This window comes from Desmodus rotundus, chromosome 4, assembly GCF_022682495.2.
Source record: "Desmodus rotundus isolate HL8 chromosome 4, HLdesRot8A.1, whole genome shotgun sequence".
NCBI classification, from domain to species: Eukaryota; Metazoa; Chordata; class Mammalia; order Chiroptera; family Phyllostomidae; genus Desmodus; species Desmodus rotundus.
In genome coordinates this window covers 116,003,501-116,025,951 of record NC_071390.1, presented here as the reverse complement: position 1 = coordinate 116,025,951, position 22,451 = coordinate 116,003,501, and the positions used below count along the sequence as shown (strand labels likewise).

General features: G+C 41.0%; 1 protein-coding gene across 1 annotated transcript in view; it reads left to right on the top strand.

Moving 5' to 3' along the window:
- The first annotated feature begins 278 nt into the window (after positions 1–278).
- The window catches only part of OLAH (oleoyl-ACP hydrolase), a 28,218-nt gene continuing 6,045 nt past the window's right edge, over positions 279–22,451 (top strand). The window contains exons 1-7 of the mRNA XM_024578384.3: positions 279–336; positions 1,220–1,300; positions 4,547–4,645; positions 7,282–7,412; positions 15,312–15,450; positions 19,928–20,027; positions 20,942–21,105. Of these exons, the coding sequence (XP_024434152.2) occupies positions 323–336; positions 1,220–1,300; positions 4,547–4,645; positions 7,282–7,412; positions 15,312–15,450; positions 19,928–20,027; positions 20,942–21,105 (728 nt within the window). The 5' untranslated portion in view covers positions 279–322. The remainder of the gene's footprint in view (positions 337–1,219; positions 1,301–4,546; positions 4,646–7,281; positions 7,413–15,311; positions 15,451–19,927; positions 20,028–20,941; positions 21,106–22,451) is intronic.

Here is a 22,451-nt window from a genome sequence, read left to right as displayed (position 1 = left end):
AGCACCTTTCTTATCAGCTGGCTGCCACTCTCTCTGTTCTTTTCCTGGCTAGGTCCCACTCTCACTTCTCTGTTTCACCTAGAGTTACCTCAGAAGAAGCCTTTCCTCATTTTCTCCAGGTCCTCCCCCTGACGTGTCAGAGCACTTTTACTTCAGCACTTGTCACACTCTGCTGTAGAAATCTGTTTTCTAATGTTCCCTGCCCCCTCCCCACCACAAGTCTATGAGCTCGTGGAGGCGGAAGTCTACAGTGTTTTTCTGCCTGCATCTCTCGGCACTGTGGTTCCAGCACGGAGGGTGGGTAGACAAATGGATAATAGGAATGCTACCAAGCAGGTAATAATACCACCAATGACTAACAAAACATGATTCTATTATAAAAACTTTGATAGGGCCCTATGTTATAAAAGTAGGAATAATTTATTATTGGGAAAAATTGGGTACCTTGGAAAATGGAATCCAAGTAGATTCCAAAAGGGAAACATTGGATAAATGTCTTTTTTTCATTTGAAAATGATACACACTTTTTAAAGAACATTTAGGAAATTATCCTGAGTAGAAAAATTTAAAATCACCTATGGTTCCATGTAAAACATAAAATGTATTACAATTTGGGTACATTTCTTTCTGATCAAAGTGACTGTGGCTAAAATTGGAGACTCACAGATTGTCACGGTAACCCACTAGGGGTCCAGCCCCTGGCTCTCACAGAACCGGCTTGACCTTAGAGCCAGGGTGTGGGCCAGACGTCTTGGCCCTTCAAAGCCCTCACTATGCCTTTTTGTTTATTCGAAACTACAGCCAACTGGACATTTTGTGTGGAGGAAATGTATTTGAATAATGCTTAGTTAATTTTGTTATGTCTTTTACAGAATGATTTTTTAGCAGTTTGCCAAATTTCCCTTTATGATTATGCATAATTAATGAAACCCTCCGACAGAGCCACCTGGAGACCCTTTGCTGACAGCTGTGCAGCACCTTTGCTCCATGGCCTGGCTGCCCTGCAGGTAGTAGGCAGTTGGAGAGCGTCGTACTATGAGACTTCCTGACCAGGCACAGATAAAACACACAAACGAAATCCACCCCACAGAGGATTTTGTGACTTGCTGTTCAAAGTGCTAGACGCACAAGGTTTCCCCGAATCGCCATTTCTGGCACAGGAAGTGATTTGGGAAGTGGTTCTCAGAGGGCAAGAGAATCAACATGTTCTTAAATTCAGACAGGTGGCGACTAAATCTTGCCCTTCATTTCTACCTCTTGGGAAAAACAGCTTCCTTCCTTCTTACCTCCATCAAGGCGGGTAAGTATTGAACTCAGCAATTTTATATACTGTGATATTATATATGTAGCAGGAATATTGCTAGAAATCAGTGGTTTTCTCATTTTTAAGGTTTATAAATTTGGATTTCTGGGCTAATTTAATGAAGATTATGGGTGACTGTAAAGGTCAAATCCTCTTATGACTTCGAATGTAAGCATATAAGCACGACTGATTCCTTTGCTTCTTTATCATTATTAGCGTATGTATAGTAACAAAGGGGTAGGGAGTGAGGAAAAAAGGGAGGGAAAAGGAAGAGAAGAGAAAGGGAAGGAGGAGGAGGAGGAGAAGATATAGGAAAGGAGAAAGAGAGGGAGAGACACAGAGAGGGAGACACACACACAGAATAGCAAGGTGGAGCTTTAGACGTTCCTAAAGTTCCTAAAGTTGAGGTAGAAGCCAGTTGGCTGTTTGATGAGACCCTGAATGTCCCTAACCTCTTAAGTCAGGTGGAGGCAGAGGGACACCCATGACCCTAAGGAGAATATAGACCTTTCATAACTTAAGCAAGGCTGCCTTTCCCAATTAGCCCTCAGTGTGTGTAACTACTAGTGGAGAAAGAGGTGTTGAAATTTTTCTATGATCCAAGGAGCCTCCCAGGAGGAAAGGGCAGGCTCCATATTTTCTGAAGTTCAACAGTAGAAGTTTTCTGATGGGCAAGAAGGGACACCAAGGAACTCCAAAAGGAAATGCACTGTTGGGGGAAGGGCTATACTGGGGTCTAGGAATGGTGAGGGGAGACTAGCCCATGTCAGGGTGTGCAGAGGCGGAAGGAGCCTGCGGCCCTGCAGTCTTAGTCTTGCAGCTGTGCTCCACAAAGAACTAACGGGTAATCAATCACCTTGGGAGCCTACCCTGGGCACCACTGTGGCCTCGGCTGAAATCCCAAGGTGTCTCAGACTGCAGGGTCAGTTTTCCACAGTGAGGCACTGATTGTTAAAAAGCTGGGGTTGCCCTGGCTGGTGAGGCTCAGTGGATTGAGTGCCAGCCTGCAAACCAAAGGGTCACGGGTTCCATTCCCAGTCAGGGAACAATGCTGGGTTGCGGGCCAGGCCCCCAGGAAGGGGCACACAAGAGGCAACCACACATCGATGTTTCTCCCCCTCTTTTTCTCCCTCCCTTCCCCTCTCCCTAAAAAATAAATAAATAAAATCTTGAAAAAAAACCAAAGCATGAACATTTATTAAAGCCTAATAAACCTTTAATAAAACCTCTAAGATAATAATGTAAGGATCTTTCTTTACTTGCTCCTAGCATGCATTATTTTTGTCTGATATTTGAATTCTCTCTATATTGAAAAGCCTGTGAGACATCATTATTTCATGCAATCAATGTTGATTTGCACTTGTTCAAATATTTACCACGGTCTTCATTGTAGTTCCTTCTGATATCTCAAATCTTCCATCTGGGATCATTTATGTTCTGCCCAAAGTGCTCTCTGTAAAATTTTATTTAGATAGTAACTTCTGGTGACAAACTTCATTTTTACTTGTCTGCAAATGTCTTTCGTTACCCTGTACCTAGGAAGTTGTTCTGAAGCCTGGCTGGGTGGGTCAGTTGGTTGGAGCACTGTCCTGTACACCACGAGGTTGTGAGTTCCATCCACAGTTAGGGGCACAGGGGAGGCGCCTATCGCTGTTTCCCTCTCACATTGATATTGCTCTCTCCCTCTCAAACCAATTTTTAAAAAATCCTTGGGTGAGGATAAAAAAAAGTTGGGAGTTCTAATTTAGCAATTTTCCTTTTAACACTTGAAGACGCCATTATACTCTGTTCTAGCTTCTTACATTTCTGCCTGTCCAGCCGCGATTCTCTCCGAGATAACAGTCCCTCCCCACTTCCTCACTGCCTGGCTGCTTTGAATATTTTTTGTCTTTATTTCTTTATCTGTTTTGCAGTTTTATTATAATGCATCTATATGTAGATTACTTTAAAAAAAAACTATTCTTCTTGGAATTCACTGGGCATCTTTCATCTTTGACCTCGCATCGTGCTGCCGTTCTGGAAAAGTCTAAGCCATGGGCTCGTGCCGACTGCCCCTCCTGGACTCCCTCTCTTCTCTCCTCTGGGGCTCCAATCTAATAAATGCCTCTAGTGGTTTTCTCCGGAGGGGAGAGTCCATATTGTTTTTACAAGAAGATACCTCCAATGTTGAGAAATGATCCAGGATCGTGGGCCCTCAGGAAATGACTGTTCAATAAATTTGAACACTGGATAACATTTTAATCTTCCTAGGTATAATTAATTACAAAATGTGCCAGTCTAACATAAACCGACATCAGAGAAACGGTTTTTATGGGCTTTACCTATTTCAGTTGGAAAGAATGGGAGGTATTCAGCCTAATTTTATCGAAGCTTTGTGGGTCAATAAGAGCCCAGTGTTGAAAACACTGAGAGTGTATCGCTGCTGACTGCCAACTTTCCCTGCTAGAAGCAGACAGCTTTCTCTGTGTTTTGTATCATTGCCTAAGAAGGACGTACTTCCAAAGTCAGCAGAAGCCTGGTGAGTCACCCAGGTGGTTCCGGGCCATTACTACTAAAAGTTTCTGCCAGACAGATACCCCGCCTTCTGCGAGCCCTCTTCCTCTATTTAAGCAAGTCTCTCCGTCGCTCGCAGTGTCCTGCCCTGCGCCCTGCGGACTGCGGTAGGTTGAGGGATCTGACCGGGCTCTTAGGCACAGTTATGAGATTCACAGCCAAATACTGAGACATGATTACTTCTTGGGATTTGGGGAGCTCCTAGGGCGTAAAGAGCTAAAAGCCTTTACAAAGAGCAGAACTTCCTACTTATTTTTTTCTCATTTCTGAATATTTGCAGCTTACAAAATAGGAAATCTGGCACAGTAGTGAAGTCTTTCTTGGACTCCCTAGCTCTTCCTTAAGATTAAAATATATATATAAATATTTAGGAAACCAAAACATTCCTATATTAAAAACAAACTTCCCCCTCCTAGTGCAATCTTCTTGCTTGCAGCATTGCTTCGTTGCCAGAGTTTAGATATACTGTACCTTCTCTTTCGGCGTATCCGCGGGAGGTTCAGTTAATGGAAGCGCTTACTGGTCACCGAATGTAACGGAGGCAGGGGGCTTCTCATGCTCGGATGACATCAGTTACCCACTTCTTCTTTTAAAAATAGGGGTTGCAGCAGTAAATACAGCCAACAGATTTAAAAAGAAATCTGGTCACTCTTCTGCGTGCACAGACTGATCAGAGACTTTTCTCCGCAGAGGTGCTGAATTTGGCATTGGCCAACAAGTCGCCCAGACCGGTGAATCTGCACCATCTCCTGACAGCATGGAAAATACAGGCAAAGCTGGGACAGCCAGGTACATCGTTCTGTGTGCAGCCTATTTCTGCCCAACCCCAGGTGCTCCAACACCCTGCTTTTTTAAGGTCACCTTGTTAGACTCAAAGGCGCTTCACACAGAAGCCTCATTTGTTGTCTATTGCTCCTAGGGCAAGGCATTGTAAATGTCGGTAATCGCTCGCTTTGTAAAATGCTATTGAATTGGTAGTGATTTTAAAGTGAACTTGCAAATCCATGACTTGGCTGAGGCCCTTGCGCGGGTGAGGACGGGAGAAGGTGAGGTCAGGTTACCCACCAAAGTGGAGAAGAGGTTTTTCTCCCTGACTCCTAGTGCTCTGCTTTCCCTACGTGCTCTCCACACCCGTCCCCTACTGGTCCACTTGCATATTGATGCAGAGAATATGGGAAAGGGGTTAAGTAGGGAAGTAGCTTTTAGGATCCACAGGATTCGTGTTCCAATTCCTGATTTGTCACCAACTGGCTGGGTGACCTTGGGCCAGGAACTTCATGTCTCTGTGTCTCATTTCTTCAACTGTCAAATCAGTTATAGTAGGTAACATTCATTTTGCTTGGTGTTACCTAAAACTATACTAAGCATCTTTGATACGTTTAATCCAAATGTAGGGAAGACACTATTATTATCCTCAATTTACAGATGAGGACACTGAGACTCTAAAGCACTCGAGTCATTTGCCTAATGCTACACTGACAGGGTACAGTCAGGAATTGAACCCGGGTGCCTGTGTTTCCCTCTTCTTTCTCACTCGGTTGTAATGGTACATTAAATGATTTCTCTGCTCACTTTCCACTCTCAAGTTTAGAATGCTACTGTTTACCCAGAAATAAAGAGAAGATAAAGAAACAAGCTCAGGCAGTAGGCTTCAACCCTGAAGGCTGGCCGCCCTAAGCATGGCAGGTTTTACTGGTCTTTGATCCTTTCTCTCGGTGGAGAGAAGAGGTTGGATGGATGGGGAGAGAGGGAAGAACCTAACAGTGAGACCAATTCTACAAACTGCCCAGGCTCAGCAGCGATGGACGTTGCCCTCCCAAGGCTCTGCCTTTGCATGCAGTCTTGGCCACAGGTTCACCGTGTGGTGCAAGTGTCCCCTTACGATGGGTTCTGAGAGCCCACTGAGACTGACACTACCCTGAACAAGCAAAAGGCACCCCACCCCCACCTCCACCCCCAGCCCAAAGGAAGATGGTTTTACCTTGAAACTGAGGATCAAAAGTTCTTCACCTAATTTTGTATTTATAACTTTGTGTATGCTTTTACTCCTACAAATTGCACGGGCTTCAGGTACTACAAAACCCGTACCCACTCTTGTTCTCACCCATTTTGGGTTATTAGAATGCAAATCATTTATATAGATTGAAGTATGGCTTCTTACCTTAAAAATATGAATTGTTTGAATAAATATTGAATTCCAGTCATTATTCTAGAGTCTTTAGTAGTCAAAAATCATTGAGATTCAGAAAAGTCATCCATTTGCTATGAGGTTTCAACCAAATTGTGGTAGCCTCTATGGAAGGCTTTTTGCTCTTCGAAAAACGGCTCTAGCATTTTTCGAGAAAATGGTAGAGAAATTTTCATTTAGGGCTGATCTATGAGTTTCTTCAAAATAGGGTTGTTGGTGGCAATATAGCACCAAGTATGAATATTCTTCTTCAAAAATAAAAATTAAAATGAGTCCTTTTTACTTTTAACTTTAAATTAGCAATTATTAACATAAGTGGCCAAATAGAAAGCAAGGAGTTTCTCTTCAAAAATTATCATTTCCTCACAGAAACTTTAACTTGTGCTTACGTTTGTGTAGTCTCTCATATTATTAGTGTTCTCTAAATTATTTTTTATGAAAAACCAAATCCTCTTTAGAGAAAGCATGTTAACCTGAAAAGATCTCAATCAGCATTAGTTTTGATTGCTTACAGAGATCATTTCACAGACTGGTGCTTAAAAAAAAAAGAGGCAACACATTTCATCATTATACTAGGGTTGATGGTCTCACATTTGGAAAGATTATGTATTTTTGTAAGCAATTTAATGATCAATCTGAAAACTTTATAGAAGTATTTAAATCATAGAGAACAAAATATGTACATACTGGATTCAGCTGTAAAACAGCAATGTCTTAATATTAGGTGAGTGAATATTTGGATCTGTGGGGTGAAATTTTCAGCAGCAACATTACATGCAGATGCGAAAAGTTACATTAATCTAATACTCCAAAGGAAGTGAAAGTTACCTACTCTGGACAACCTGCAGATGAGCTGAAAATGCTTAGTGGTCATGAAGACACTGAGATCAAAGCTGCCTAAACTGTTCAGATAAAACTACTCCCTACATTGTGAAAAAGGCAATTTCTAAATTAACATTTTCATCACTTTAAGTGTGCATATTAAATGTACTTACGAAATGTTATATAGAAAATCTTGACTATTTCACCTACATCCCTAAAAGTTTACATATTTAGTTGTCAAAAACAAATCATAAAACCCTTCTGGGGCCTTTCCTATTGGAAAAATTGGCAATCACTTTATAGTTGAACATATTCTCCTTATAACTAATAAGAGTTTTCATCAAAACACATCTAAGTCAGTTTGAACAAATTAATTAAGATATGTAATGTTAACTATATTTTTATTTTTCCCCAGGAATGAAAAAGTTGTGAACTGCTTATACCCAAAGCCTGATGCAATTTTTAGACTGATTTGCTTTCCCTGGGCAGGAAGTGGCTCCTTTTATTTTGCCAAATGGGGCGAAAAGATGCCTGACTCAGTGGAAGGTATGTTAACTTTTACTACCATCTAGGCAATTTACAAGGTCAGATGATACACACAGAGCAATTTGAAACATGATAGATTCTCCATATTGGAAGGTAAGTAATAACAGTCATTTAAGATTGCATTCTAGCCCTGGCCGGGGTGGCTCAGTTGGCTGAAGCGTCGTCCTGTAACTGAAAGGTTATGAGTTTGATTCCTGGTCAGAGCACTGATCCCAGGTCCAGGTGCATGGGGGGGGGGGGGGAAACCAATCAATGTTTCTGTTTCACATTGATGTTTCTCTCGCTCCCTCCCTTCTTCTCTAAAAGCAATGAAGAACTGTCATTGGTTAAGAATTTAAAAAAAGATTGCATTCCAATAATATGACTTCTATATTTCTAAACTAAGAAATTTAGCTACCTTTATTCTGTTATAATTAGAGCTAGAAGAACTTTTTAGGAAATGGCATTCTAACCCGCACTTGTTTTTAATGTACTTACTGATGTGGTTGTATTGAACGTACCGTCTTACAATTGTTTTCAATGTGTCCCGTCTGTGACTGGCTCCATTTCCCCTGTTGACTCCTTTTTTTTCGAATGAAGGTAACATGAAAAACCATTTTCTGTGCACCTCCTCTGTTGCCTCATTGGCTGTGTTTCTCTTTAGTTGTTTTAGTGGTGGCTCCAGAAGTCACAATATAAATCTTTTACTTATCACTGTCTGTCTTCAAATAACATAATTCTTGGTTAAACTTACTCCTAAGCATTTTACTGTTTTTGATGCTACTGTAAATGGAGTTGTTTTCTTAATGTCTTTTTTGGATATACGGTTAGTCTACAGAAACACAACTAATTTTTGTACATCGATTTTTTATCTTGCAACTTTACTGAATTTGTTTATTAGTTCTAACCACTTTTTGGTGGATTCTTTAGGGCTTTGTCCATATGAAATCATGTCATCTGCAAACAGAGACATTTTTACTTCTCCCTTTCTGATTTCAATGCCTTTTATTTCTTTATCCTGCCTGATTGCTCTGGCTAGGACTCCAGTGCTGTGTTGAATAGAAGTGGTGACATGCGGCGTCCTTGTCTTGTCCCTGAACTTAGAAGAAAGCTTTCAGCTGTTTACCATTGAGTGTGATGTTAGCTGTGGCTTGTCATTTATGGCCTATATTATGTTGAAGTACATTCTTCTATATAAACCAATTTGTTGAGAGTCTTTATCATGAAGGGAAGTCACATGCTTTTGATTCATCTATGAGATGATCATATGATGTTTGTCATTTACTCTGTTACAGTGATGTATCACATTGCTGATTCGTGTATGTGGAAACATCATTGCAGCCCAGGGACAGACTCCCTTGGCCCAGTGTATGATCCTTTTAACATGCTGGTCTATTTCATGTTACATTTAAGAACCTTAAAATCCACGCTCCCATTCTCACTCCTGTCTTTTTGCCATTACTGTCGTACATTTTACTTTTACAGTACATTTTTATTATTTTTGCTTTGAATAGTTATATTTTTATTTATTTATTTTGGATGTTTATTTAAAAAAATAAATTTAAAAAAAGAGAGGGGAAGGGAGGGAGAAAGAGAGGGAGAGAAACATCAATGTGTGGTTGCCTCTCACGTGCCCTCTGCAGGGGACCTGGCCCACAACCCAGGCGTGTGCCCCGACTGGGAATCAACTGGAGACCCTTTCATTCACAGGCTGGCACTCAATCCACTGAGCCACACCAGCCAGGGCTGAATAGTTATGTTTTTAAATGTTTAAATGAGAAAGACATCTTTTATATTTATCCCCATTTGTATAATTTTTAGCACTTTCTTCCTTTGCATAGTTTGAGTTTCTATCAAAGTCATTTTCCTTCAGCTTGAAGGAAACATTTTGTAGCCCGTCTGCTGGCAACAAATTCTCTCAGGAGACTGAAATTTTCTGTATTTTTGCTGTCCCATTTGAAAGCTATGTGATCTGGATACTCCATTCTAGGTTGGCATTTTCCATCACTCAGGTGACATAATATTGTTCTCTGACCTGTGTTATTTTCTAAGAGAAGTCAGTAATGTTGATTATCTTTATATGCAATTGTCTTCTTTTCTCTAGCCGATTTTAATACTGTCTCTTTACTACTCAAAAAAGTTTATTATGTGCCTGTTGAGTTTTGGTGAGGATCTGTGGGATTACAATTGTTATTAAATTTGGAAAAATTTCCAGCCATTATATCTTGGAAACTGTCTTTTCTACATCTCCCCTTTCTGAATTTCTTGGACTCTGTTTATGCATATGCTATACTGCCTGGCTTTGCCCAACCGCACACTGAAACGCTGTTGATTTCTGTAAGCCGCTTTTCTTTCCGTGCTTCACTTTGAACCTATTGCCCTGTCCTTCCTAGGATCTTTCTTGTTCGTGGATTGTAAACTTCAATGTTTTTCTTACAGCAGTGTGAAACTCAATTAAACACCATTCTTCTTTTCAACGGCTTTCTGTTTGTATTCCCTTTATCTCTTGATATACCTAATTTAAGAATAACCCAGATGCCTGAGGGAGAAGGCGCAGGACTTCTCTGCCTGGGATCATGGCCTTTACTTTCTAGCTGCTTTTGCAGCACAGCGTTTCTCTTGGCTTCTGGGTTTCTCAGGAGTAGCCTGGAGCCTGGCACTCCTGACCCATGCCAAATATTGACACATCTCCGTAATGAAAAAGAGTCCGGAAGGATCTGTTCCCCCTCTAGAATTCTCTTCCCTCCAGGCAAGTCCCGGGTGCCTCAGCAGTTTACAGATGCTCTCACACAGGTGTGTAGTGTGTCTGTGTGTGGTTCGCTCAGCTTTCCTCGTGTTCAGTGAGAGTGCTGGTCTGCTGGGAGCTGCTTTTGAATAACCAAAAGTGAAAAACTGGCTATATAGAGTAATATAACAAAGCTTAGTGCACCAACTACCTGCCCTTCAATATTACCATTTTAACACATCTGCTTCAATTTTTTGTCTCTGATTAAATAAGGTTTCTATTTATTTTATTTTAAATATACTTTTTATTTTTTTATGTTTTCTCCATTTACTTTTTTTCAATTACAGTTGACATTCAGTATTATTTTATATTAATTGCAGGCGTACAGCATAGTGGTTGGGTAATCAGACACTTCACAGAGTGGTCCTCTCATTGGCCCGGTACCCGCCTGGCACCATACATAGCTGTTCCAGTACTATTGACTGTATTCCCCACGCTGTACTCTGCATCCCCACGGCTAGTTTGTAACTCCCAAACTGTACTTCTCAGTAAAACACAATTTTTAACAATGGTTTTAGATGTACAGAGAAGTTGCAAAGACAGTGCAGAGCCTCGGGAACTCCTCACCGTTTCCCCTGTAGTTCACATCTCACGTTGTTGTGGAGCACTTGTCTCAACTCAGAAACCATGGCTGTTAACTAAACTCCACACTGGACTCACACCGCACTCCTGTCTCCCTGCTGTCTGTTCCCTACCCCGTTTAGGGCTCCACATTGTTCAGTCCTCCTGTCTCCTTCGCCTCCTCCAGTGTTTGGCAGTCTCTCAGACTTCCCTGTTTTGGGTGCCTTCACAATTTTGAGTAGTACAGGTCAGGGACCGTGTAGCATGTCTCTCCATTTGCATTTTCCTGCTGTTTTCCTCACGGTTAGACTGAGATTATTGGTTTTGGGGGAGGAAGACGACAGAGGGAAAGTGCTATCTTCACGCCGTATGTCGGGGTGGGTACTACTAATCCGACTTATCACAGACGGTGGTAAACTCAACCGTCAGTCCGGCTGAGCCCTGTCTGCCCGGTTTCTCCACTGTTAGGTGACTTTTCTCCTCCCTCCATACCCTGCTGTTTGGAAGCAAGTCGCTCAAGAAATAAGGAGTTAACACCTGTGACTGAACAACAATTAAAAAAAAAGTGGCAAAGAACAGCCTATACACATAACCCTGCAAATGTATGTGAGTTTATGAAATAAATTCATAAAAGTAAAACCAAACAACAATAAAAAAGAGAGAGATAAGGAGTTAAGCTTCATTATCCTGAGGAGGGAGTAGCCACATAAATCATTTGGAGCTTTGTTTCAGATATTCCTAGGAAAGAAACTTTGAAATTCTTATGTATCCATTCTACTCCCCTTCCTTTCTTTTCAGTTAGGTGATTTGTACAATACAGGGCATTTATTTCTTTGCTTACATTTTGCAGCTTAAATAGAACAATAAAACAAATGAGAGGTGGGTTCTTTGCCTTTATAACACTGTGACTTGTCCAAAGTCACACTCACTAGCTCTTAGAAGCTAGGAAGTCTTATACAATTATATGTTTACTTTTAGTCTTAGTAATGATAGTTTTCTCCATTGTAAAGTGAAATGTTTGTACTGAGCGCACTTCCTAAGCTTCTACCAGCTCCAACATCCTCCAGTTTTCAGGAGCCAACAGCCTTCCCTTGGCTTATTTGAAAATCAGCTGTAGAAATAGCACCTACAGTGATATTTCCCAAAGTCTGTGAACATTTAGAAACAGAACTCTTAACTGTAGTATCATTTTTAGTGACACAACAAATACACCATAACCCCCCTCCCAAAGCCCTAGAAAACCATCAACATCCATGAATAGAAAATTAGTTACATTATAGAACACAGTTACAAATGGATATGATGCCACTTAAGAAGAATGAGTCAAGCCTGCATGTATAGATATGGAAAACACTTCATTATATCATTAAATGAGGAAAAAAGCTAGCTGTAGAACAGTGTTATGGTACTCTCCCATTCATGTAAATCCCTAAAAAGACACACACACACACACACACAGACTGATACAGTGAGGAATACGCAGATAACGGTATGGAAGGTACACAGAGCCAAGGCAGAATGCACAAAACTGGTAACTGGTTTCCTTTGAGGTGAGAAGTAGGACTGAGGAAGTAGAAACATTTTGCTTTGTATTTAATGAATTTTTATATTTGTGGGGATTTTTTTCTTGTCCCATGCCTGCTTTACTTGGAAATGGAAACATTATTTTCTATACTACTCTGAAGAGGAAAGAACAGGAACCATTTTCTCCAAGTCCCAGCACTAGGCAGGGCTGCTTGAAAGTATTTTGGGAAAGGTAACTCCCTGGTCAAGGAGAACCATCGTTGTCGTCGGCACAGCAAGGCCCGGCCTTTGGGAGGGGCTGCGCACGGAGACTCAGTCACCGGGGCGCAGTCACATGCTGGGCACTCTCCCAGGCCTCCTTTTCTCAGCGCCATTTCACACCCACCCCTGCGTCCACTGTCATTCACCAGAAAGGCAGTCCCATGGTTTCTTGTGGGGCTTTTTCCAGTCTTTTCATGTAATTGTTATATATATATATATATATATATAACACATTACATATATATATATAAAACATTATATATTATACAACTATATATACAATTATACAATTATATATAAATATGACAACAATGATATATAATTATATACATAATCTTTCCAGTCTTTTCATATATTTTTTGTGCATATAATTATATATAAATATATATGAAAAATATAAATATATAGTATATATTATATATGCTATATAAATATATATAATTGTACATATAAAAATACATGTGAAATTCATATATATCCATATAATTGGAATATATAATTATCTATATAAATATATATGAAAATATATAAATATATAATTATACATATATAAATATAAGTGAAATTTATATATAGAAAACAATTATATGAAAAGACTGGAAAATATGTATATAATTATATATAATTATATGTAATCAAATAATTGTTATAGCTATTTCAGAAAAAAATTTGAACACTTTCTTTCTATTTCTAAGCTGTGGAGAGTTCATGTAACATTATGTCCTGTGAACATTTAGAAGATTTTCCTAGACAATTATCTAGGCCTAGTGCCTTTTTATTTTCTTAATCCTCACCCGAGGACAAGCTCATTCGTTTTAGAGAAAGGGGAAGGGAGGGAGAGAAACGTCAATAGGCTGCCTCGTGAACGGGACTGCGCCTGAGACCTAGACATGTGGCCTGACTGGGCATCAAGCCCGGGACCTTGCAGTTTCCGGGAAGATGCTCCAACCAAATGAGCCACACTGGCCAGGGCTAGTGCTTTTTTTGCAAGAATACATCAACAACTTGTATTTCTTCTACAAAAATGATCTATTTAAATTTTCTATTTTTCCTGGGATCAATTTTGGTAAATCAATTTTGTATTTTTTTAAGATATCCCAATTACATGTAAGTTTCCAAGTATATTGCATGGAGTAGTGCCATATAGTCTCCTTTGATTTTCAAAAGTTTCCTTGAGTTTAAGAGTTACTTCTCTTATTTTGTGTATTTCCACTTTCTTCTTTTTTTCTTAACTAAATAGTTACAGCGATTTGCTTATTTTGCTGAAATTTTGTCAAAGACCTGCATTTTGTATTTATTAGATCTACTATTTTCCTGCTTTCTACAACATTAATTTATTTTTAATATTATTATTTCTGCCCTGGCTGGTGTGGCTCAGTAGACTGATCACCAGCTTGCAAACCAAAGGGTCGCCAGTTCAATTCCCAGTCAGGACACATGTCTGGGTTACGGGCCAGGTCCCCAGTGGGGGGCTCACGAGAAGCAACCATACATTGATGTTTCTCTCCCTCTCTTTCTCCTTCCTTCCCCTCTCTCTAAAAAATAAATAAATAAATAAAATCTTAAAACAAATAACCTCCCCAAACAATCCAATTAAAAAATAGAAAAACAGAAAAAAAGGAAAATGCAAATCAAAGCCACAGTGAGATATCACCTCATACCTGTTAGAATGGCCATTAGCAAAGAAAGGCAAGAGATAACAAGTGTTGATGAAGGCATGAAAACAGGGGAACTTGTGTGCACTGTTGGTGGGGATGTAAATTGGTACAGTAACTGTGGAAAACAGTATGGAGGTTCCTTAACAAATTAAAAACAGAACTCCCACGCACAAGTGGGACCCAGCAATCCCATTCTGGGTCCGTAATTGAAGGGCGCGGAGCCGCGACCTCAGACAGTTGCAGTCCGCAGTTCACCGCAGCATCCCTTACAAACAGCAGAGTTATGGAAACAAGCTAATGTCCATCAACAGATACATGAACAAAGTGGGGCATTTTTCAACCATAAAAAGACAATCCTGCCACCTGTGACAACATGGATGCACCTTGAGAGCATTATGCTAAGTGAAATCAATCAAAGACAAAGACAAATACCATACGATCTCACTTACGTGTGGAATCTAAAAATCCAACTCCAGTACCACTGCGAGTTATTTTTCAGCTTCATTTTCCCCAGATCACCAAGATAGTATGAATTTAGGCTTCGAGATTGTATAAATACAAGGTTTTGGCTAGAAAAAGCAGAAGGACAGACTTTTCCCCCATTCACAGCCAAGGTCAGCAGAGGAAGTTGTCTCCCTTTGCCCTTACGAAGACTGTTTTTGTTTTCCCTATTCCACTTTTCACTGGGAGATTAGAGCTTAGAGGTTCCTGGCTTTGTTTGGAGGACGCCTTTCTAGGCCACCCTTGAAACCTGATGTTTTATTTTCCTGACAGACGCAACAGGCGTCAGAGCAGCCATTCCATTAGCCCACGCTCACTCCCTGGATTTTCAGTTCCCTCTTTCTATTCTGGGCATTCCCTTTTACTTTGAGCTACACTATGCATGTAATTATATGTATGCTTCATCTAGTATTTCTAGGTGTTTTGTAGTGGATATTTAGTCCACTATTTTTATGCTATTGCTTTTTCTCAGCAAATTGTAAATCTTTTTTATGTCACTAGATTTGACCCTTAGTAGTCACGACTCATCCCTTTGAAATTATTCGTAGCACGTTAACCTAAGCTCCTTTACCGCATCACAGTGCCTCACTCGCTGTCCTCACGCGCTCACTAGTGTCTCTCCATCTCCAGTGCACTCCATACGGCTTGCGGGGAGAGAAAACCGATCTGCGGAACCTTTTGCCACTGACATCTACCAGATCGCTGAAGAGACTGTTTGTGCTCTGCTGCCGGTCATCCAGGATAAACCGTTTGCATTTTTTGGCCACAGGTATTTAAAATCTGTTTTAAAAGGTGTTTCCTCAGTCACAAGTGGTGGGTTAATGTTGTTCTTTGCGTCTGTGAGAGGCCCACCTTCTGTGTTACACTGCTTCATCACTGCTCGAAGGGATGACGGATTAGTGTGGTTACAGCTGTTCTCAGCCAGGAAAGTCAGAGAGGCAGACATGGCGCAACAGAGACCACGAAGAGGTGAATGCCAGGCAGGGTGATGAATTGTGAAGATCCCGGGCTCCTTGTGGCATCTTCTCTTTGGAAAATAGTCCCAGGATGTTGAATAATTGTGACCAGTTACAAGTCTTACAATTGGCCAGTTTGTGCAGTAATTATACCTTTAGGCAAAAAAACCCAGGAAAAATCAAGATTATATAAGCAGTAACTTATGTTCCACTTATTTTTAAATTTAAAAATTATATAAATAGGGACTACATGGTAATGGAAAAACACATAATAAGCATGACATATTTTTAAAAAATAAAATAAATTATAGAAACAGCATGTGCTATGTTGTGTAATTTTCAGGTTATAATGTGAACCCCGGAGTTCTGACTGCCTCTTAGTCAGTCTGACCTGGGGCCAATTTCTTAGGGTTTCGAATTAGTGTCCTTCTGTGTAAAGCTGGAATGATAGCAGTTCCTTCTTGTGAGGATTCAATTAATAAAGATCATAAATTATTTGGTATATGGTAAGGGCTCACTAAATTTTGGCTACTATATCATATAATATTTACAGATACAATCAGCCAAAAAATAAAAAGTATCCATCATCCTAGGAAGTACTTTAAAATCCTGATGTGGTTCCACAGTGCTTTTACAGGGAGGTCCTGTTTTCTGTCTTTCCCTGACTTTCTTTCACTTGCTGTTGCTCTGGAGGTCATTTTGCTTCATGACTTGTTTTATCAATCTCCCTTTGTGAATATAGAATCACTTTTATATTTTTCTGTTATAAAAATACTTCAGTGAACATTTTTGTGGAAAATTTGGTATACATCTCATAAGCTTCTTAGAACACATTTCCAGAATTTAGGTTAAATGATATGCCTATTGTTTAAGCTCCTGATATGTATTCCCAAATCACCTGCAATTTGCACTTCATCAGCCATGGACGTCTGTACCAGTCTTTCCTACAAACATGTCTAATGTCCACGGCTGTTAACAAACTCTTTGTTCCAGTACTGCTTTAATAGTTTTGAAAAGCATTCAGGACCATTTTTTTCCAGGCAAGATGGCAGCACAGGTAAACATAGCTCACCTCATTACACAATCACATCAAAATTACAGCTAAAATTAGAACAGCCATCACTCAGAACCATCAGGAATTGAGTTAATGGAGGTCTGACAACTACAGAATTAAAGAAACTACAACCATCCAGACTGGTAGCAAGGGCAAAGACGTGGAATGGGCTGGTCCCACATTCACATGTAGTGGATAAAAACTCAGCAGGGATATCTCAGTAGTGAGGAGTCCCAGCCCCACACCAGGCCCCGCAGCCCAGGGTTCCAGTGCCAGGAAGATAGGTCCCCACAACTTCTGGCTGCAAAAACCAGGGGGGGATTGTGAGGCTTTTGGCCAAGATGGAGGCATAGGTAGAAACACTTCACCTCTTCGCACAACCAAAAGAAGGATAATGACCAATATAAAAACAAAAAACAACCAGAACTTCCAGAAAACCAAACTGTGTGGAAGTCTGACAACCAAGGAGTTAAACACAAAACATTCATCCAGACTGTTAGGAGGGGCAGAGATGGGCAGCCAGGGTGGAGAGGACATGCAGTGATGTGGCGGCTGGTGGACCAGGCAGTCCCACATTCTTGTGCAGACAAACTGGGAGGAACAATACGGGAGTGGGCAATGCCAGCTCAGGACAGTCTGCACAACCCAGGGTTCCAGCACTGGGAAATAATGCCTCAGAACCTCTAGCTGTAAAAACTTTCTGGGTGTTGCAGTGGCAGAATAAACTGCCAGTCTCTCAGGAGAGTCCTTTTGAGGGGACCACGGGGTCCTAGAACATACACAAGCCCACTCACCCCAGGAATCAGCACCAGGGCAGCACCTGGAAGGGCACCATTCACTTGCGGGAAGAGGGGGAAGTAACTGAAATAGGCTGAGTGCCCAGCAGGTGGCATTGTTCCCTCTCTGACCCCTCCCCCACAGTGTGGCAAAGTGAGTTGCCTCGCCCTGGCAACTACCTAAGGCTCCTTCCCTAACAACATAACAGGTGTGCCAAGACAAAGAAATATGGCCCAAATGAAAGAACAAATTAAAAAGTCCAGAGAAAGAACTAAGCAACGAGGAGATAGACAACCTATCAGATGCAGAGTTCAAAACACTGAGTATGGCCTGAAAATAAAGGAAGAAGTGAAGGCTACACAAAGTGAAATAAAGAAAAATATACAGGGAACCAACAGTGAAGAGAAGGAAGCCAGGACTCAAATCAATGATTTGGAACAAAAGAAAGAAATAATGATTCAACTGGAACAGAAAGAAGAAAGAAGAATTTTTTTTTAAATGAGGAGAGGCTTAGGAACCTCCAGGACAACTTTTAATGTCCCAACATCCAAATCATAGGAGTGCCAGAAGGAGAAGAGGAAGAGCAAGAAATTGATAACTTATTTGAAAAGTAATGAAACAAAATGTCCCCAATTTGCAGAAGAAAATAGACATACAAGTCCAGGAAGCTCAGAGAATCCCAAACAAGTTGGACCCAAAGAGGGCCACTCCAAGACACATCATAATTAAAATGCTGAAGGTTAAAGATAAAGAGAGAATCTTAAAAGCAGTAAGAGAAAAGAAGTTAGTTATCTACAGGGGAGTTCCCATAAGACTGTCAGTTGATTTCTCAAAAGAAACTGCAGGTTACAAGGCATAGGCAAGAAATATTCAATCATGAAAAGCAGGGACCTACAGCCAAGAATGCTCTACCCAGCAAAGCTGTCATTTAGAATTAGAAGGCAGATAAAGAGTTTCCCAGATGAGAAAAAACTAAAGAAGTTCGTCATCACCAAACCATTATTATATGAAATGTTAAAGGGACTTATCTAAAAATAAGATCAAAACTATGAAAAATAAAATGGCAATAAATATACATTTATCAACAGTTGAATCTAAAAAACAAACAAAGCAAACAAGAATAGACACAGAATCATGGATATGAAGAGCATTTTGATGTTTGCCCAATGGGAGGGGTGTGGGGGAATGGGTGAAGAGGTGAGGGGATTACAAGTACAAATAGGAAGTCACGGAATTGCCATGGAGATGTAAAGCACGGTATAGGAAATGGAGTAGCCTTGGAACTTATAGGCATGACCCGTGGTCATGAACAATGGTGTGGGGGCTGCCTGGGGGAGTGGGCTGTGCTGGGTGGAGTGGGGCAAAGGTCGAAAAATTGGGACAACTGTGATAGCATAATCGATAAAATATAAGAATAATAAAATGAAATGAAATGCTAAGAAAAGCATTGAGGACCTTATAGAACTTTGTTTATGTGTGGTATAAAGTCAATATTTACTATATTAGAAATTAAAACTAAGACATTTTAAATATATTTAAATTCTTAAAATAATATTAATAAACCCATTATGTATTGATATAAATAATGTTTTTAAGTAAAACTATATTTCCCCCCGAAAGTAGTGAGAGGCATGGCATTGTTTTACATTTTGCAAGTCTTTTTAATGACTGGCTGACTAGAAGGCAGCTGGACTCTCAGTCTGCTTCTGCACTCAAACTGCTGCAATACCCCATGTCCCACAGACTCCGGGAGGCTCACCCACGCACTCGGCAGACAGTGAAGGTAAAAAGAGCATAGAGCATTTTGACGTTATCATGGAAATAGCTTTAACCTCATAGACCACCTGAAAAGGTCTCAGGAGTTCCCACGGGCCCCCAGGCCATGCTTTGAGGACTGCTACTAAATATTATCAAAGACAAAGTGATAGAGATCTGAAGGGGGAAAATGAAATTTAAGTAAATTTCAAGACATTGTGGAAAGAAGTACTAAATCATAGACTGAATTATGTACAATGTCTTAAAACACTTTTTAAAAAATCCTCACCTGAGCACATGCTTATTGGGTTTAGAGAGAGAGGAAGGGAGGGAGAGAGAGGAGAGGAACATCGATGTGAGAGAGAAGCATTGCATCTATGGGGCACCTGGACCAGGGACTTAGCCCTGCAACCCAGGACGTGCCCTGACCAGGAATCAAAGCTGTGACCCGCGACCCTTCGGTTTACGGGACGATGCTCCAACCAATCGAACCACACCAGCCAGGGCTTAGTACACTTTTTATGCTGATATAAATCATTGACAGTACACCCTTTGTAAATACATTTCTCATTCAACTAACACGTACTTTCCTTTGCCTATGTCGTGATCCTTGCCGTGTTTATGGTCCTTGTTCTTATTGACTTTCAATGGCTTATCGTGACTTTGTTGAACAGTTATCATCATGTTTTCTTTCCCAAATTTAGTATGGGGTCCTATGTTGCTTTTATGACTGCACTGCACCTGAAAGAAAAACATAAGCTGGAGCCGATGCATTTATTTGTGTCCAGTATATATGCTCCTCATGTAAGTAGCTTCACTTTTTTCTAGGGTGGGTGGTGAAGAGGAGGGAATGGGGGAGGGATCACGTTGTTATTTCCCTGTCTGGCGAATTCTGGCCCAGCATGGGGACAACGTTGGGGGTCCCATTGGCTAATGAAGAGACTCTCAAATCTCTTCCAATATCATCTCTCCTCTTCTCTGTTTCCTGGTCAGTGCCTGCAATGTCCTGGTATCTCTCAGATAATATTGACCCAAAGTTCTTATTCTTTCATTCTGGGTCAGCTGGAAACTTAACCAACTTTCAGCTAAGTAACTGGATCAGGGCCAGGAAAGAATATTTGAAATCTCCAAAGGCGAAAGTGACAACCTTTCTGAACCACTCACGCTTTGGATGTCAGGGCTGCTGTTCCTGCTGCGCACGCTTCCGTCCTTTGCTCTCCCTTCCCGTCCAAAGAAAGACCCTCATTGCCATTTTGGTGGCATTAGGACACTGGAATTAGTAGTGCAGAGGACCTTTCTGTAGAAGAAAAGGTTCTCTTCTTTTTCTTTTTAAATATTATTTATTTATTTTTAGACAGAGGGGAAGAGAGGGAGAGAAACATCACTGTGTGGTTGGTTGCCTGTCACATGCCCCCCTCACTGGGGACCTGGCCTGCAACCCAGGCACACGCCCCAACCAGGAATTGAACCAGAGACCCTTTGGTTCGCAGGCCATCACTCAATCCACTGAGCCACACCAGCCAGGGCGGTCCTCTTCTTTTTAAAGGACCTTTCTGTAGAGGTCCTTTCTGCTTTTAAAAAGAAATAGGTCTCCCCCTGAAACCTGTGGATAAGGAAGTCCACTTCCAAACCTTGACTTAATGAATTTCCTTTAGATAGGGAGTTTTCAGTTTATGAACAAGTGCATTATATTGAAATATTAGACTTATGTTATTAAGGCCACGGCTCGCAATCAAGAAGAGAAAGAATTATCAGACGAACAAATTCGCTCATTCCTTTGGCAATTCGGAGGCACACAGATGGACATTCTTAGTGACAAGGACTTTTGTGAGCACTATACCGGCATTATGAAGGCAGATGCACACGTTTTCACAAATTACATGTAAGTAACTGAGATAAGTAATTTTTTTTAGAAATAATTAGAAAAATGTAGATTGGCATTCTCTACATGAATGTAGACTGCTCATACAGGAAGACAACATTCTCAGAGTTTGATTTCATTTTCTTTGGGGCCACCAGTGATACTTTTACTGGCTTAGAATGGAGCCTGGGCACAAAAATTGTATCACTGTAAGATGAAAAGAGCCTATTTTTGTTTTAAATGTGTTATGTATGCGTGAATATGTGGTTCAACATGTTTCATCACAGAGCAAATATTTGTCGAATAAGTTAATGCCAAAGTATTGTCATCTTAGAGGGCTCAGCAGGAGCAGACCCCTATGACTTGAGTTGCGTGGAGGCAAACCAGGCCAGGAAGGGGTGGCTGGCTTTTCTGTGAATCTTGTTCCAGGCTCATTTTGCTGCATGGCAGGTGACTGTTGCTCTATCTCCTGAGATGTGTGGCCTGATGCCTGATTCTTCTGGCAGGACCAAAGTCCTCACATTCTGTAAAGCTTCCCAATAAAGTAAACCTAACCGTGGCTCTTCCTAGTCTAATGTCTCCATAGCAGTGACTGAGGGGCCAGCCTCTGACCCTTAGTCACCACTAGAGTCTGTCACACATGCATCTGATTTTGCCTGGGCTTTGCCTCCCCCACATACTTTCCTAGAAGGCAGATACTTGGGCCTACGTTTCTTTTATTTCCTCCACGAAGGCTGGAACAAGGCATAGGGCCACCACAGGTAGTGTGTGACCAGAAGTTTACACAAATACTACAGAAAGTGGAACCTACTTGAAGCACCTTGAAAACAGACAACCCTGCTCACTCACCTGTGAAACATCCCTCATTCATTGCCCACCTCTGGTCTAACGTCCACCAGCCGGGGGCCTGAGTCTTTTCGCCTCTTGCCATTTCTCTCCCAACCATCTTTGCACAAGTGTGATTCTTCCAGGGATAAGTTGTCTGTGTCGCTGGCTTAGCACAGAGTCAGAATCAGAGAAACAGCAGTCCAATATCACCCCCCAAAAATGGGAAAGTAATTCAAGTCCCTGTGGACATTCAATGAAATGATTAGGCAAAAGCCTCACACAGTGGTTAAAGGTAGACTCACTGCAGACTCTGCCTACCAGGATCAAAACCCTCTGCCTGGGACCCGCTCACTGGGAGATTCAGAGCGAGTGCCCCCAACAGTTTGTGTCAGAAGAAGGGATGAGAAAAAAAACCCAGGTGCTGTGGTGAGGATCAAATGAGGTCAGGTCGGCAACTAACTAACCACCACGATTTTTAAAAGCAAAACAGCAGCAAAACTTCACTACCAAAGGCTGTTGTTGTGGCATTGTTAACATTT